General features: G+C 39.1%; 1 protein-coding gene across 2 annotated transcripts in view; it reads left to right on the forward strand.

The window, feature by feature from the left end:
- The window catches only part of LOC126190925 (synergin gamma-like), a 174148-nt gene that overhangs the window by 120195 nt on the left and 41363 nt on the right, over window positions 1-12590 (forward strand). For both annotated transcript variants that reach the window (XM_049931565.1, XM_049931574.1), the window contains exon 5: window positions 9618-11525. In XM_049931565.1, the coding sequence (XP_049787522.1) occupies window positions 9618-11525 (1908 nt within the window). The remainder of the gene's footprint in view (window positions 1-9617; window positions 11526-12590) is intronic.

Raw genomic sequence — 12590 nt, forward strand, 5'->3', positions numbered from 1 at the left:
CCACTCTCCTGAATATGGTTTGGACGTGCAGTAGAAAAATGCTTTATGAAGAGGCATGGAACTGCATTTGGGCATACTTAAGACCAAATAATATGTCTTACATTTCCTCGAATACATACGTTTTATGTTTCAGACTTTTCAGAAAGATGTGCGCTACAAGATGAACATATTTTGAAAATTCGATTTTTTTTTGGTATTGACCCGGTTCGCAGATGTCGTAGATCCGGGGCTGATGCGCAGAGTCGTGATGACTGGGTGTTGTGTGATGTCCTTAGGTTAGTTAGGTTTAAGTAGTTCTAAGTTCTAGGGGACTGATGACCATAGATGGTAAGTCCCATAGTGCTCAGAGCCATTTGAGCCATTTGATGCGCAGAGCAATCTGAGCTATAGTGGGTAGTCTCCACGTGACCCGTGTTTACGTTCAGTGATTTTGCTGTTTCCCCTTCGTTTACTCTCACGTCAAATGAAAACAAAACGGATATCCGTGGCCGGGAGCTATCAAGTGAATTGAAACACATTCACATAATTACTAAAGGCTGAAATAATGTCATTAGTTTCAGATTTTATTTTATTTCCACCTTTCTGACAGTCAAGCATTAATCGCCTTGCGGAACAATGAAGTTATTTTTGTCTGTTTGCTAAAGAAATTTGACTTTTGCTACCTTTTCCGCAGAGGCAGTCAATGTATCTGAAACGAAATGTTTAATTCCACAGCACTGGGTAGTTTCAACTGTTAGCTGCATTTCAAGTGCACGTTTTCATTTTCTAGCACGTATGGCATTATGCCATAATAAAGAACCAAACATGATATAATACAGTACTGGTGCTCCAAGAAAATTTACATCCTGAAAACCACACTTAAGAGCTTAATATTAGGTCGGGGTCTACGGTACTTCATTGGGAATCTGGACATACGAGTGTGCCTTTAATTATGCACTTTAAATGTGCACATTTTAATATGGTTCACGAAATTCCGATGCTCTTGCAGTATCATCTTTCATTGATGATCTTTTAGACGTACGTACATACGGGCTTCCTACGTCATGATATCTACCCAAGCGCGGTGTCGCCTGTTACCTGAGCTCTCTGGCAACTGCTGAAACGAACCTATTTGTAACAGGTCGCAGGAAAATATTACGATTGGTGGTTTGAAAAGCGTTACTTTCAAAGTAAATATCCTTTTACGTAAGTTGAACTACGTACAAGAATGGACCGTGAATTTATTAAATCACAAAGCGTTTGACTCTCATTTAAAAATCAGGTTTCTGATGACGAGCCATTTAGAAGCATTTCGAACCCTCGAACCCTGAAGATCAGACATTTATGTCATTATTAAAAATTTTACAGGCGCAGTTGTATGATATCTCTTAAAGTGTAACATGCGCAAAAAAGATCAACAGTATATGCGAAAGCTTAGCTTCTCTTGCAGCTTGAAACCAATATTTTATGTGAAAGCTTTGCTTTTATTGTAACAACACTATGTATATTAATTTAAACTATTAACTTTCCCTGTTTGGCGCGCTACTTAACACTGATGTTGCTATTGGCTGACTACATCACGTGTCCTATGCTCTGAATATCCTCTGTCATTGGCTGGCGAGATCACGTGACATGAGTTACGAACGGCTTACAAAAGCGCATCGAAATCTCGGTTTCAGTGGTTCGGAAAGTAACATGTGGTGTTCAGTGGATTTTCTAATGTATGTTTTCGTAATACGAAAATACGCAGCGTACATGTTGCTGCACATCAAAGATATTTCCAAAACGTGTCTTTTTCTCTGAGTTTCGTTTTCTAAAGTGCCGGGAAATTGTACGCCCGTGTACAAAACCATAACCGTTCAAAGGAGTGATAGGGGAAATTATACTGTCATCCGGGAGAAAGTGTGTTTTTAACCGGGAAATCCGGGAAAAATCCGGGAATTTTTTTTCCTTGTCCACGTAGACACCCTGCAGCTACGCCAGCAAGGAAGAAGCAGCAGCGGGGCTGGCCTACGGCTCCTGGCGGAGCAGCGCGGCTCACACCGAGCAGTGTTGAGTCAGCTGCTGGTGCACCATCCTGACGTAATTGGAATTCTGCAGGCCAAGGCCGGCACGACACAGCGTTGCGTTGCACGGGCCAATGGGGTACTTCCTCAGCATTGCAGGGCCCTGTGATGCAGACCGAGGTGAACGGAGCACTGTAGTGAAACAAATAAATCATTTGGCAAGTTCTCGCTGAGTTTTAATATGGTACCACCTGGCCCCACCCACTACATTTGGTGTCTTCCCGCTACATTTGGTCATCATGATTCAACATTTGTCGTCCGATACCACAACAATACTCTTAGCAGTGCCAGTTGCGTTGACAGTTTGAGTGGCACAGTCTGTTGCCTGATGAATTTGTAGCAGCTCTGAAGCTAATGCCGTGAAGTGTTTCCTTTAGTTTAGAAATCGAGTTGAACTCACGAGGGCTTAAGTCAGGTGAGTGCAGTAGGTGGTATAGCACTTAGCAGCCCCATCAGTCAAACAAATCAGTAACAGCTTGCACTGTACGTGCTTGAGCATTGTCCTGCAAAATGATGGTCAGGTCCTGCAGAAAGTGTCATCACTTCTGACTCTATGCTGTTCACTTTTGGAACACAACCCACGACCAGCTTAGAGTCAGAAGTGATGACACTTTCTGCAGGACCTGACCATCATTTTGCAGGACAATGCTCAAGCACGTACAGTGCAAGCTGTTCCTGATTTGTTTTACTGATGGGGCTGCTAAGTACTATACCGTGTACTGCACTCCCCTGACTTAAGCTCTCATGAGTTCAGCTCGGTTTCTAAACTGAAGGAAACACTTCAGGCATTTGCTTCAGAACTGCTACAAATTCGTCGGGCAAAAGACCACGCCGCTTGAATTGTCAACACAACTGGCACTGCTAAGAGTATCCTACGACTTCCACATCACTGGCAACAGGTTATACACAATACTGGTGACTACTTTGAAGATCAGTAAAACTTTGAAACGCACATCCATTTTGTACGGGCTGTAAATAAATAGTTACCACTATTAAAGTTCCAACCATCATGAATAGCTTCTTGGGTGTTAACAATGCTCATTCCTGCAATTTAGTTGTGGCCATTAGTTCATTTAAACAGTTGATTGGTGATCATACCCATGTAAAAGGCTACACCAGAGTTGGCACATGAGATGGTTGCTTTCACATATTGCCTTGCTTGTGGTAGGAAAGGCCTTTGATGGAGCAGCAATAGGATTGATGAGCGCATAAATAGGTGGCATAGGTCATGCATTTGAGTCTTCTGCACTAATATAAGTAATGTAGTGAAATGACTTTCACGTACAATTGTAACAGCATTGCGCAGTACCTGTAACTTTAACCAGTCTCATCAGAGGATTCAGGTTTCTGCACTGATTTTGGTATTGTTGTCCAATATCCATTTCTGGAATCCCAAAGACGTAATTGGCAGGAGTCACTAGATATCAGTAACTGTCTTACACTATCATCATAGACAAATGTTGTTATACCCTGGAGTGACAAAAGTCGTGTGATAGTGATAAGTACATATACAGATGACAGTAATATCTCATACACCAGGTATAAAAGGGCAGTGTGTTGGCAGAGCAGTCATTTTTGCTCAGGTGATTCATGTGTACGGGTTTCAGACATGATTACGGCCACACAACAGGAATTACCAGACTTGGAACGTGATATGGCAGTTGGAGCTAGACACATGCTACATTCTATATTGGAAACTGTTAGGGAATTCAATATTCTGAGATCCACAGAGTCAAGAGTGTGTGCTGAGAATATCAGATTTCGGGCATTACCTCACACCGTGGACAACAAATGACCAGTGGCCTTAAATTAACGGCCAAGAGCATCGGCTTTTGCATAGAGTTGTGAATGGTAACAGACAAGCAACACTGTGTGAAATAACTGCATAAATCAGTGTGGGATGTGTGACGAACATATCTGTCAAAACAGTGCAGCAAACTTTGGCGTTAATGGGCTATGGTGGCAGACGGCAGACTCGAGTGCCTTCACTAACAGCATGACAACACTTGCAGTGCCTCTCCTGGGCTTGTGACCATATCAGTTGAACCCTGTACGGCTGGAGAAACAAGGCCTGGTCAGATGAGTCTTGATTTCAGTTGCTAAGAGTTGATGGTAGGGTTTGACTGTGGCGCAAAAGCCGTGGACCTAAGTTATCATCAAGGCACTGTGCAAGCTGGTGGTAGCTCCATAATGGTGTTGGCTGTGTTTACATGGAATTGACTAGGTCCTCTGGTTCAATTGAACCGATCATTGACTGGAAATCGTTAAGTTTGGCTACTTGGAGGCCATTTGCAGCCATTCATGGACTTCATGTTCCCAAACAATGTCATGTTACGGGGCACCATTGTTTGCAATTAGTTTGAAGAACATTCTGGAAAATTCAAGTGAATGATTTGGCCACACAGATCAACTGGCAAGTGTCCCATCAAATGTTTATGGGACATAATCAAGAGGTCAGTTTGTGCACACAATCCTGCACCAGCAATGCTTTCACAATTATGGATGGTTATAGAGGCATTGTGGCTAATATTTTTGCCAGGGACTTCCAGCGATGTGTTTAGTCTATCCCATGTCAAGTTGCTGCACTTGCCAGGCGAAAGGAGGTCCAACAGATATTAGGAGGTATCCCATGACATTTGTCAACTCAGTTTAAATGAAAAGCAGAAGATTGTGAACGTTCAACAGTATTAATTTATCCACAATTTCATGCTTTTTTGGGGTTGTGGAGTTGTCTCACCAAGCAGTAAGGGGAGGACCAGTCAACTTCTCAAATACTTTTTTAATGAGGAGACAGTATATTAATCTTTATTTGCATTGCTCACGATTCTTACGACCTCTCTGGTATCCCTTGTTGCCAGGAGATCCTTACTATCTACATCCATACTTCACACCACTAAATAAAAACCCACACCTTCAGTATTCTTCACACAAGGAAGAGTTTCAAACATTTCTAACACCATAGACAGCCTCTCTCCCAAGTGTTGCTGTCTTCATGTACTCTTCAGCTTATACCCAGTCATCACTTCTGGGATACACCGTCCCTTTTGAAGCAAAGTTTAAAGTAAATTCGATTAGTTCACTCCCCAACACAACATAACATTTTAAAGTTGTCTATGAACACCTCACATTAATACCTTTAGTGTCAGCATATGCCACATCTTGCCCCTTCCCAGGACCTCATTTCAAAACATACTATTGTTATTAAATTTTTTGTTTGGTGTACCGGAATTGCATAACACCTTCAAGTTCACCAACATGTAATAAAATAATCAGAAGCTCACATTAAAATGACCATGCCACTCTTTACTAAATGTTCCGTAAATAACATCATAATGCTTCTGCAGTCATTGTATAGGCCAGAAATTTGCTAATTCCTGTGAAGAATATAAATCAACCACAAAAAGAGCATGTTCACAGTTCAGTGCTAAAAATCTTTTATTAATCCAGTGTGTCATGATTTTTGGGAGGTGAGTTATGAAAAGAGTGCCGTAGATGGTTAGGACAATGGGAAAAGAACTTTCATGTTAGCAGCCCAGCATGCAGTGAAAGAGAAAGTAAATCAATCATTTGTTTTGTCGAACTAGACTAGTGGTCCATTTGAGGTGTGGAAAAGTTGCGCCTATGGTACCTAAGTGGGTATCTCAGTAAGAATAAAATGCTTGTGAAAGCCAGAAGTTGGGGTTTCATCAAAGGTCTAGTACACAGTTTTAATCATAATGTTTTGTTACTGGTAAACTCTGTGGGAGAGTGAGAGATTCATTTCAGAAACAGGACTGGGAAGGGAAGATTGGTACAGCTGATTCATGAAAGTTTACGTAGCAGATCTTGGGCCACACATGGTCAAATACCTGTTGTCATGGGTTGGAAAAGTAGGTATCTTTTTTGGATAATTCCAGACAACAGGTTCCCCTGCCTAAAGAGAATCTCCAGCAGTTTAAAAAATAATGAAACAATCACTCAAAAGATAGATTTTAACACCTCAAATATCACATGTATCAAAACAAACCATTGGAAAGAGTAACCAGGGGGATTTCACAGACTTAAAAATCCTCCATGAAAACATGCAAAGCAGTCTGGGATGTTATAAAAAAGGAAACGGGGAGAAGCAAACAAATGCAGAATAACATACTGCTAAGGGAGGGGGCTAAGGTAATAAATGATCCACAACACTTAGCAAACTATGTAAATGAGCATTTTTCAGGTATTGCAGAGAAGTTACAGTAAATATTCCCCAAAACAAATATAACGCCGGTAAATAATGTTGCACTAAATACAATGATGTTACTTCCAACCACAGAGAATGAAGTCAATAAAACTGTTCAAAAACTAGAAAATAAAAAGTCAGTAGGCTTAGATGAAGTACCAGTGTGTGCACTGAAACAATGCATAGATATTATACAAGGCCCTTTAACATATATAATGAATGAATCCTTCACATCAGGGACATTCCCAGAGCAGTTAAAACAGGCAAGAGTTGTACCTTTGCTTAAGAAAGGTAATGCAGAAGACAAAAATTACTGGCTCATTTCCCTGCTGTTACCATTCTCAAAAATAATAAAAGCAATTATGAAAGACAGATTAATGAATTACTTGAATAAATACAATCTTTTAAGTGAATCACAGTTTGGTTTCCGAAGTGGCAAAAATATGGAGTCAGCCATAGTAGAATTCACAGAAGTTGTAGTTGATGCTCTTGATAGAGATCAGTGTGTCACAGGCATATTTTTGGATCTTTTTAAGGCCTTTGATACAGTCAACCACAAGATTCTATTACATAAATTAGAAGCATTGGGAATAAGGTGGGTAGCCAATGACTGGTTTCGATCATACCTAGTAGATATGGTACAAAGACTAAGGACAACACATACTTCAAATAGATCTAAACATTTAGTAAAACACTTATCAGAACCAAAATACATTAATATAGGGGTTCTGCAAGGTAGCATATTAGGACCAATACTACTTCTGATATACATCAGTGACTTTCCCAATAGTGTTAATCATGGTGAAAAAATTCTCTTTGCTGATGACAGAAATGTTACAGTCACTGAGAAAACAAGAGAACTCCTCGCAGAGAAAGCAAATGAAACTCTCGAGGAAGTTTACGATTGGTCAATAAGCAATAAAGTGACATTGAACATAAAGAAAACTAATGCCATGAATTTCAGTTTGAAGAGGGAGAATGACAATGTTAAATTAAATTTAGATGGCACCTCTATAGACTGTGTAACAAATTCAAAATTTCTAGGAATGAATATTGTTCTCAGTTGAAGTGGTGTGAACACGCAAAGGTACTTGCAGACAGAGTGTAATCAGCATGTTATGCCCTTGGAATACTGTCATCAGTGTGTAACATGCAGTGTCTTTTAGTTACATACTATTCATATGTACACTCTATTCTTAGCTATGGCATTCTCTTTTTGGGAAACAAATGCACAAATTATGAACAAAATTTTCAAACTCCAGAGAAGAGCCATAAGAATAATAACCAAAAATAGTAGTTGAGCTTATTCTAAAGATCTGTTCAAAACATTGGGGTTTGTAACTGCTCCATGTGAATACATTTACCAGTGAGTTGTACACATCAAAAATAACATTGGTAATTACTGCACAAACAGCCCTGTCCATGACCATGGAACAAGAGCTAGACTCAACTTACATTTACAAGAAAAAATGAACATAAAACTCAAAACAGCATTTTCTACCAAGGAATAAAACTGTACAATAAATTACCAAAAGAGATTAAAGAAACTGCAAAAATACACTTATCTAAAAAGGCAGCTAAAAAGTACCAGTTACGCAAAGCATTTTATACATTGAAGAATTACTTATAAAACAGAGTAGCGGTTTGGTAAAAAAAAAAAAGTTACAAAATAGATAATAATGATTATAAAGCATCCAACATTCCTCATAACACCTTCACACAATGTTTTTTTCCTTTTCTAGAAATACTTACCCTCAAGCTACGCACACCTCTTCCTCTTTCTGAGCTCAACATCTGACTCACTATAGAGGGACGCTGACTCAGTTTTTCAGGATAGGAAATGGGAAGTTATACAGAAAATGGCCCAGAGATCACCAGTGTGTGTGTGTGTGTGTGTGTGTGTGTGTGTGTGTGTGTGTGTGTGATAATGAGATATGAGTGAAAAGTGTGGCATTAGCTTATTTTAAATTGGTCTAAACTTGTAAATATCTTGACATGTCCTGTTACCGTGTAAAAAGAGATCTGTGGATGAATAAAGCTACTACTACTACTACTACTACTACTACTACAACTACTAACTACTTACTACCAACTACTTACTACCTACTACCTATAACTTCTAACCCTTAGGGTATGACTTGGCTGTTGTATATCATCATCTTTTTACTTGGGATGCCAGTTCAGCAAGGTATGTAAGAGAGATTCCGTGAAGTTTAGAAAGTAGATGAGGGATATTGGTGAATGAAAATTGGAGGTGGACTGTGAGCAATAGACAGTGGCTCTGTGAGTTGGAACATAGGCCATCAAAGACTGTGGTTTAAATGTGCAATGAACTTTGCTAACTGGATTGCAGGGAGACCATTAATGGTTACCGTATTTTGTGGGCTACAAGACTCACTTTCTTATTCAAAAAATTGCCTACAGAATTCAGGTGCATCTTACACTCAAAACAAGTATAAAAATGTCCAGTGTTTGATTTAAAATTCTGTGAGTCTTAAAAATGGCCATATATTCAATGCTGCAGGAAATATATCTCTATCTAGCAACATTGGATTCAACTGGTAGCAGCAGTGCGTTGATGCGGCAAACATGAGCTGCGGGGATCTTATCTGTGTAGAGGACAACAATTACGATGAAGAGGAAGAAGAAGAAAGTTCAGATGATGATTTTCAGGGATTTTAATAGTCAGTTCGATTTTATAAACTAAGAATTTCATTTTAGTCTGGTTTTGCAATCTAATAATAAAAATGGTATTTTTTTTAAAGGTTGCTTAATCATTAGGGAGAGTCATATAGTCCGTAAGATACGGTATCACCACTGATGACTTTGTTGGTTTCTACTGTTTATCATACCATGATACATCTCATTAGACCCTAGTATTTTCTGTCTTTTATTGAATAATTTGCACATCACAAGCTCTGTTAGAAGATGAGTATGTGTCTCCTTAAAAATTAAGAATTTTGAAATTTTGTTTTTCATAATTAGGTTTATATGCTCTTCCTCATAGAATGGGAAACTGCTGTTCTGAACAGAAATGAGATTATCTAACGTGTGGCTTTTTAGTAGGTGTATATTAATAAAAAGCAGTGGAATCATATTTACGTATATTGAATCTAAATATTCACCAATTATTCATTTAAGATGCTGTACTTTGAGCTTTCATTGCTGTATGTGGTATGTTGGCTAGACATCTCCCATCACTATAATAAATGGAAACTATACTGACTTTTTCCATTGAGTGTTTTATTTTTTATTTTTTTTCTGTCTTTGTTGCCAACTCTTGTTTTCAATGAAATTTTGACAACATATAAATACATTTTTTCATGAATTTAATAAGAATATTTACTCATAGTCATTTTTCTTCACAGAATGGGTGCCCGTTCAGCAGTCTTGGTGTATTGAATCTCATACCTCAGGCACCTGTTCCTAACCTGAATGTTGGTGTTGTGCGCCAATCAACGGTTGCAGTGGATTTGCAGTTACCTGGTTCCCATAGCAAAATGAAAAGAGAAGAACTGAATTTGAAATTAAATTCTGAGCATGATAATTCATCGCCAGGCTGTATTGCAAAGGAGACAAAAACTGGAATTGAAGACTCTGTTGATGACTTCACTGATTTCCAGAGTTTTACTGTGGGAACATCTGTAACTGAAAGAGTTGTTAATCCTGATGCAAACAACTCAGATAAGTTGAGATATAATTCACCTCCCAGTGACAGTTCAGTCCAGAAGAACCATAGCCTTAATACAGAAAGCATAACTCACAAATGTCCAAATGTGATCATAGTTGGAAATACAAGTCATTCACGAGGTATTGGTAGCAGACTTGCCAATCATTCTCTTGGCGCTCCAAAACAAAGCAAAATGCGACATAAACATCACCATCACCACCACCATCATAGTCACAAAAACAACCAGCTTCCCATAAATTCTGTGTCTCCAGCAGCAGAAGATGAATTTACTGATTTCCAACAGGCTGAAACTTCTCTGGCAGAAAATAATGTGGAGGATATGTCTTCAGGCACTACTTCAGCCACTTCTCCAAGTGGTACATATGTGCTGAAAGAAAGTGCTATAAGAGCAGGCAAAAAATTAACTTCTGTGATTAGCAGACTGGAAAGTTCAAATGAAGTATTAAAAGACAGATCAAACGAGCTTGTTACCTCTGCTTCAGGTACTAATACTACATCACCAAATTACAGTGTTGTTAACACCCACCATACAAAACAAGATTTGGAGAAGCCAGTAGTTCATCAAAATATGCAACATGAGGAACATTCTGTTAAGGATATAGCTAAAAGAGTTAATAATGTGAGTGAACTGATGGCAGTTGAAGAAGATAAATACAGTGCACTCCGAGAACTATCAACAGTAGAAAGAGAGTCACCACTTTTAAATAACACTGGCAGCCTGGACTTGGCTGATGATTTTGGAGACTTTGTTACAGCAGAAGTGTCAAGTGATGACCCTTTTGCTGCCATTTCTTCAAGAGATAGTAGTGGAGTAAACAAAGTACCACTTACTCCTCCATCTGTATTTAATGCTTCTCAGACTGCAGAGTTTCCAGTGGATTGGACAGCTTTTCACAGTTCAGATCACACAGTTCCTAAAGCTGCTTCTGCTGTTCAAACTAAATCTGCTAGTGGTGCTATGGATAACATTTTTAATTCTCTGCATACTGCACCATGCAGTACAGAGGAATTGCACCTTGTGGATACTCCAGTTTCAGTGAAGTGTTCAAGCTCTGGCCTCAGTGAAATAGATATTTTTTCACCACTTAAAAACTTAAGTTTAAATACCAATTGCAGTACTGCAGAAGAGAAAGTGTTAAGTGTGAGCAGTGATCTCAAGATCGATGGAAAACAGTGCGATACTAATGACAAATCATTTCCTGATTGCTTCCAGCTGGGCAATAACTTCAACATTATCAATAGCAAAGACAGTCCATCAAAGGGAGCATCGCTATCTGTGTTTGATGAACCTACCAGAACAGATATTTTGTGCAGTGAAGCAGTAGAAGATGAATTTGGTGACTTTGTTGGTACTGATGTTCGTTCTGGAGAGACAAGCAGTTGTGTGAGCAAAGAATTCCCTTCTGACAATCAGCCATCTGCAGTAACCAAGGATATTTTATATGACACACATTCTGTAAGCAGCTTGGAATTTCCTACTTTCTCTCTTAGTAGACATGGATCACTACCAAGCTTGGACCTTAAAGTATATCCCTCAGGATCTGAGCAACCTGGTGCTTCTCATTCACAAAATGTGTCACCACAGGTAAGAATCTATTAATCTGAACAATTAAAAAAGGGAAAGGAAAAAATAGCATAGATAAACTACTGCAAGATTAGGGTTGTTGTATTTTGCTTTTGTAAATGCTGTTTTTTATTACTCTTCATTGTTCACAAAATCAGACTGGTTATTTGAATAACTAACTTAATGGATTTGAACCAGCCCCCTTTGAATATCAGAAATCACTTTGTAAGTTTATCACTACTGTTGTTATTCACATCAATCATTTTGAAACCAGGTGTTACCTATAGATTTCAGAGGTACAATATTGAAAATTATTTGTAATCTTACTACACCAAATTCACAATGTTTTTTCTGCGTTCTATGTGTCAGACTGAGTGTCTACCAGTTAGCATAAATCAGACAATGGGTAATCCAGGATGAAATGTAACAATATTATGAGAAGGAAAGTTGCCACTCACCATATAGTGGAGATGCTGAGCGACAACTTTCCTTCTCATAATATTGTTACCACTTAGCATAGTAATTTAAGATAATGTGTTACCTCTAAGGGGATGGCCATTGACTGTTGAAAAAGCTACAGTAATCGTCCTGTTCCAGTCAGTTGTAATGAAGGGCTCATTTTGCTTTACTTCTAAAATTGTATAAAATAGTCAGATATTTGTAACTAACCTGCTATGCGTAATTGATAAGTTAGCTCTTCAGTGCATTAGTTTTGAAAGAGTGAGTGGATATCTGTGTATGCATGCAGAAAGAATAGGTTGACATTAGTTACAGTGAGGAGAGAGTTTCAATCAAACCCTCCATATAGGGCGTGGGCAAACATGTTTTCTCAGCCCCTCACTGTAGGCTGCCCGGCATGACAGCTGTGTTGTGCTGGAAGAGTATCAGCCTGCCTTATCGACAGGGGCAAGAAATGTTTTTCAAGCTCCTGATAAGCAGGCTGTCAGGCACAGCAGGTGTGTTGCGGCATTAGTATCAGCCTGCTTTATTGGCCTGTTTTTCAGGGTCTGTATGTGCGGATGGGCACAGCTGGGGGAAGTTTAAAATGGATAGATGTGAGGATATACAGGGAAGGAAGGGAGGGGG

This window comes from Schistocerca cancellata, chromosome 1, assembly GCF_023864275.1.
Source record: "Schistocerca cancellata isolate TAMUIC-IGC-003103 chromosome 1, iqSchCanc2.1, whole genome shotgun sequence".
NCBI lineage: Eukaryota > Metazoa > Arthropoda > Insecta > Orthoptera > Acrididae > Schistocerca > Schistocerca cancellata.